General features: G+C 39.9%; 1 protein-coding gene across 1 annotated transcript in view; it reads right to left on the minus strand.

Moving 5' to 3' along the window:
* The window catches only part of LOC124803370, a 164,645-nt gene extending 159,323 nt beyond the window's left edge, over window positions 1-5,322 (minus strand). The window contains exons 1-3 of the mRNA XM_047264556.1: window positions 5,103-5,322; window positions 4,131-4,753; window positions 3,764-3,893 (exon numbers count right to left, since the gene is read on the minus strand). Of these exons, the coding sequence (XP_047120512.1) occupies window positions 3,764-3,893; window positions 4,131-4,753; window positions 5,103-5,142 (793 nt within the window). The 5' untranslated portion in view covers window positions 5,143-5,322. The remainder of the gene's footprint in view (window positions 1-3,763; window positions 3,894-4,130; window positions 4,754-5,102) is intronic.
* Between the last annotated feature and the right edge of the window lie 678 nt (window positions 5,323-6,000).

Raw genomic sequence — 6,000 nt, forward strand, 5'->3', positions numbered from 1 at the left:
TATTAATTCAAAAGTAAATGCCTAGACTGTAAAGACATTTATCCCGCTGCGAGACGATACGGTTAATGTCTTTATCGAATAACGTTTGCGGTTACCTACGGAGCCACGATTGTACACAGGCGTGTGTCTCTTCGTTCGGTGCAAACTGACGGTCACGATTCTCTTTCTTCAGGGCAAATGGAAATCATTTGGGGAGAGATGTGAAGGACTTTTCATCAAAAATTCTTCAGTGTAGCCGGCCGGGGTGGCCGAGCGGTTCTAGGCACTACAGTCTGGAACCGCGCTACCGCTACGGTCGCAGGTTCGAATCCTGCCTCGGGCATGGATGTGTGTGATGTCCTTAGGTTAGTTAGGTTTAAGTCGTTCTACGTTCTAGGGGACTGATGACCCATTTGAACCATTTTCTTCAGTGTAGTCGAAAAAGCCTGCCAACAAAATGGCGGCTTACACGTTGCCAAGGATGTTTTGACCACGTCGCAAAAGTTCCGCTTCATACAGTCCCGATCTCTTCCCATGCGATTTCTATATTTTTTGGAGCCGTGACTAAGAGTTGCACGCCTGGATATAGTCACGGCTGTCTAGTGTAACAGCCCTGGCGTGTATTCTCTCTTCCAAATTGATTTTATCGATGCAGGTCGCTCTGTTAATGAATCGGTCGATACAGCTTGTTGACGATATTCGCGTAATTCTTGGCTCTTACTGGGGTGCTGCTTTTTATTGTATTTGTTCATCATTTCTGCTCATTTATCCTATTGATAATTATACGACTTCTGGACAAAAATAAGCGCAATCTGAAAAACTAGTCATTCAGATATTTTTACACTCAACCGAAAACAAAAAAAAAAAAGAAAAAACAAAGGAAAAACTAAAATGTAAAAATGTAACAAGTTTGTCAACTGGATAAAATATTCAATGGAATATTGACATTGTATTTCCATGGAATATTTTATCCAGTTGACAAACTTGTTATATTTTTACATTTTAGATTTTTATTCCTGTGACTTTTTTTTGACGAGAGCATTTTTGCTCAGACATTTTTACCCATGGTGAGATTACATATAATCCATGTAATTTTTTTATTGTGATGAAGATTGCCCTAGTGCAGCAGAAACCGTGGTCAATTTGACAAAAATTTTGTGCAACAGATGTGGCTATGTATAAATCCTGTAACGCAATAATACATGAGTTTCTGCTTTATAGATGTACAGAATTAATAGTACAGAAACAAGGAAAAATCATCTGTAATACATTAGAGTTTTTGGTTGTCAGCTGTTATCATGTGGCGGTAGTCTGCGTTATGTCTCTGGAGCCGTCAGTCGAAAACTGCTGAGCTATGCCTCCTGTTTGATTACATTTTTTTGTCTTGTTTTGTGAAATACTTCTGAATAGTTAAGATATAAATTTGATCTGAAGAATTTATGTGATGAGAATGGAATGTTGTCTGTGTAAAAAGTACAGGAAAGGATGTTCGCTGATTTGAATGAAGAGGCAGATAGGAAACTTGTGTTTTATTCAAGCAACTGTTAAAAACCCCGACCATTATTAACACCGGGTTAACAGGAGAAACATGCCTATAGACAGCGAAGCCATAGTTAAGTATCTGTACTCCGTTGTTGCATGCCCTCCACTCCAAACTAATTCGCACAGCAAAGTACGAGTGGTGAACTCTCAACGGTCGTAATTTAACTAATTGTTTGTAATAATTTCACTGTGGAAGGTGGAAACATTTCAGCGGGCAACCGCAATCTCTTTTTCAAAAAGACATTGACAGTACTATCACGCAGTGGGATAATTGTATTAACAGTCAAAGTGACTCCTTCACAAACAATACACAGTATACTTACTTTCTCCAACCTGTGTCGTTTTCATTTGACAGCCCGTTATATACGCTTGAGTAATGACACCGTTTCCTTTTCTTTGTCTTCCTAAAGTTTCTCCATTTTACCATGGTCTCTGTCTTCCAGACGTACCTGAGAGGATGACAGCCCCCATCAGATTATCCAAATTTAGGGATTACAAAGTTTGTTCAGAGTCACTCTTCTGCGGAAATACTTTTCTGAGTAGCCGAGGGTTCTTGCTGAGTTAACCGACATTTTACAGGTAGTACACAGGCACACCAAGAATTTGTTTCCCGTCTAGCAGTGTAGGACAGCGTGCTGTGATCCACGGCGTATGTTATTAGGTATTATTTCTGATACACGTTGGAAAGTTGAAAAATCTGAGACCAGCGGCTTTTTTATGTTCATTTATTTTGCCATTATCAGTTTCAGGTTGGTTTGTACAACTTCAGACTAGGTCTATGTTCGATTAGAATGTGGCAGCTTGGTTGTGAGTTGGAGAAGTCAGCCATGTGGAATAAAAAAAAAATAATAAAAAAACTAACAGACTGATCAGCAGTAAATAAATTAATAACTGGTTCCTTTTACTGACCCTCACTCCCTCTACTAACATGGTACAATTGCTGATCAGTTCAAAGAACACTTGAGTCTCCTTTCAAATGGGCACCCCACTCACAATTGAGGCACTGAGAGCACAAGCGGACTAACCCCGGAGAAGTCAATATGGAGGAAACAGGTCTCATAATACGGGCCCACAAATAATGTATGTTTGTGATACATTGCAGCCTTGTAACATGCATATGATGTAACTGTGGTTTTATTGAACAATATTTTGACATAGATAAATTACAAAAGTGCTATATAGTAGAATATTAGCAGTTTTGTTGTGGCTTAGTCCATTTTCGCTCCAAGTAGTTGAACATTCTCAATGACAGGTCCGTTAGTACGCTGATGCATGTGACAATAGTATTCATTACTAGTATACATTGTACACATTACATGTACCATTTTACATTGGTTTCTGTAATGTTACGCATTGTGTTACATTTCAAAATCATCCACAGGCAATGTTTCTACAGCATTTGATGACGTTTGTAAAGTTTTGTAGAAATCATGATGAAGTGGAGGTACATACGGAAGCAAACTTAACAGATCCTTCTTTTTTGCCTCTGTAATTACATTTCCATTAGGATAAAGCAGTTCGAGATTGCTGATGCATGTGGATGTTCGTTTGGCCACATCAATTTCCTGAAATGGCTCTTGGTTTTGGTTCGAGTATTTATACAATATTTTGAATCTGTTGGTTGCTTCATACCGCAGCCACTGTATGTTCAACCATTGTACTTTACAATTGCCAGAAGACATTTTTCGATTCGTGATGTTTCTTTCGAGTTGTTTTGTTGAAAAGAAACATTCCGCATTCATATTAATTACCTTGAATGGATTCCTTTTTCTGGCACTCACTACCACATCATTCCAGTGTTTAGGACGGTAAATATTAGGAAAATACTTTTTTCGTTTCTGAACTAAGCCAAAATCCTGATCACAGGGCAGGTACGAGTGTCCGCTAACTAAAAATTTATGGTCTATTTCCTTCACAGAGAACTCTGAGCTGTTGACAATGTATTGGCACAGTACAGCAACCTTTATGTTTCTATTCTGGCCTCCGCACTGATCAGAGTACATAATTAGTTTTTCAGTCCTGACAAAATTGCGTATGAAGTACAGCAAACAAGAACCAATTTCTTGTGGCCCTCTCGACGCAATGGATTCATGCCACAGAAACATGTATACATCATCATTGTGCATATTGTGGATGCCAAAGCAATATGTCCACAACTGACGTTTGTAATAGCAAACTCCAGTTGAGATGATCGGTGTAGGCAAAGTTTTCATCAAATCAAATGTTATCACTGTAACGTTACCATCTGATTTGCTAAGCAATGTATCACTATGTAAACCTGCCCGTGCATACTCAGCTTTTTGCTGATGGAATTCACGTTCTGCAATTAACTCCGTCCTCTCCTTATCATTATCGGCAGCTGTTATTTTTACCTGCAAAGCATCACATGTTCGACAAGAGTCGGACACTGGTGGATGAAATGACAAATTGAAGTTTTCGTAAAAAATTTTGCGGAAAATAAAATGAGAAACGGGCATTTGCTCCTCTGCACAGTACAGTGAATACATGACTGATAAATTTAAATCTGGTCCTAAATACTTTCTACCGTTATTTTTATGATACGCATAATGGCTTTCATACGCCGGGAATTTTTCTATGAAACGTTTTACCACATCAACTTTGTGGCGAGGTGTTTTATTACCAGGTTCACCTTTACCTCTACCATCACGAGGAGGGGTGGCTTTTTCCCCTTTATTCTTGAGTACCCTATCGATTCTTCCAGCAGATACGGCTAAAGTATTCTGAAAGAATCTTTTGCACACCCTCGTTTCAGACCCATTTGAATTGAGCAAGTAATACAATCTCGTCTTCTCCCTACGTGAATGTTGCTGACCTACGTAAGACCGTGCTTTATCAACGACTTTAATCATGGTAAACAGGAAAGCCGACTGCAGATCGTGGCTGCCTAAATTATAAAACTCATTGAACACTTGTTCCTGCTGTTCTTCGTTGATGTGTTTGTGGCACTCATACCGGCACGTACACTCGCTGATTTTCCGCAATTCCTTTCGAGGTACAAGGTTACCCTTACGGTTTACATACTCTTGACCTAGAGCTCTCCGTTCTTTCCTAACGTTACGAAGCCATTTATCTTCGTTTCTAAGGCGCTTCTTTCCTCGGCTCCGTACCACGGCATCGTCGTTCGTCTCTGGCACGTCCTCTGGAACAGTTGTTGCTGCAGCCGTGCTCGCTCTCGCGTCTCCCGGCACTTCCCCATCGGACGCAAACATCTCTGTAATAACAATATCCATCCCTCAATGTAATATTAACTACACTACAGTAATGGTCAACGTGTGCATTGGTATCCACAGGCGAAGCAATTGCTCAACACAACTCGGCGGGCGGTAAAACATTGTTGTACACATAACATTACAAGTGATCGTTACTTGATTACACAAAATAGCAATACATAAAGTATTGTTTGTATGTCATTCTGTTTTCGTATGGAAAACAACCTGCATTTTCTGAACAAAGTCACCATTCGAGATACGGTACATCTAGACGTGTTTGCATATGAACGCGTTAGTGTACAATCGACAATGTTATCCGCAAAAAAGGAATGGAACACAATACAAACTAACCTTCCAATTGCTCCTCCACGCTTTTCGCAGGGGCTGCCATGCTGATCAACTGAAATACACGTCCACGTGGTCACTGGTCCAATACGTTGTTCCACACTAAATACACAAGTCTTTCGTTCGCCGGCGTCACGCGCAATGGCAGTGGACGGAGAGCATAGAGCACAAATGGACTATGACGCATAGTCCACTCCTGCTCTCAACGGTATCTATCGGCGGTTGAGTGCAACAGCAATGTTTACGTTGCTACATTAGACAAACCTTCAGATAAACAAACAGATCAACATGCATTGCATAATACTCGTATACTGTTATCACAACATGTCAATACCTCAAATTCACAAAAAGTGTGGGTTAGTCCGCTTGTGCTCTCAGTGCCTCAATTATAGTTGCTCGTGACTTCGTTATACCCTCGATATGTTGGCGAAGAAACATATTTAAAGTAGGTGGTAGGCAAAAACATAGTGCGAAATCATACTGAATGCTTTCTTCGAAAGTTATTTTGAACCGCTAAGCCAGGAGTCCAAGCGAAGTGTAAACGATTGCGAAAACTTACTTGACCTCTTAGCAACAATCCTGAGCAAATAGGGAGCAACCTGACGCATATGGGGATTAGTGACCGGAAGGTCCTTGTAGCAAGACTGAATACCGTACCATTCAAATCCACGAAAAATAAACGCAAATATATCCGCTTAAAAAAACGGGAAAAAATCGTTTGCTAACTTCATAAGAGACAGTTTCCATTCATTCCAATCTATGTAAATGTAGACCAGATGCTTAAATTTAAACAAATAATATGATGGAAATTGAGAGGTATATACCAAATAAATTAATATCACGTGGTACTGATCCTCCATGGTACACAAAAAATGTCCAAAACTGTTGCGGAAGAAACAAAAAA

This window comes from Schistocerca piceifrons, chromosome 6, assembly GCF_021461385.2.
Source record: "Schistocerca piceifrons isolate TAMUIC-IGC-003096 chromosome 6, iqSchPice1.1, whole genome shotgun sequence".
Taxonomy (NCBI): Eukaryota; Metazoa; Arthropoda; class Insecta; order Orthoptera; family Acrididae; genus Schistocerca; species Schistocerca piceifrons.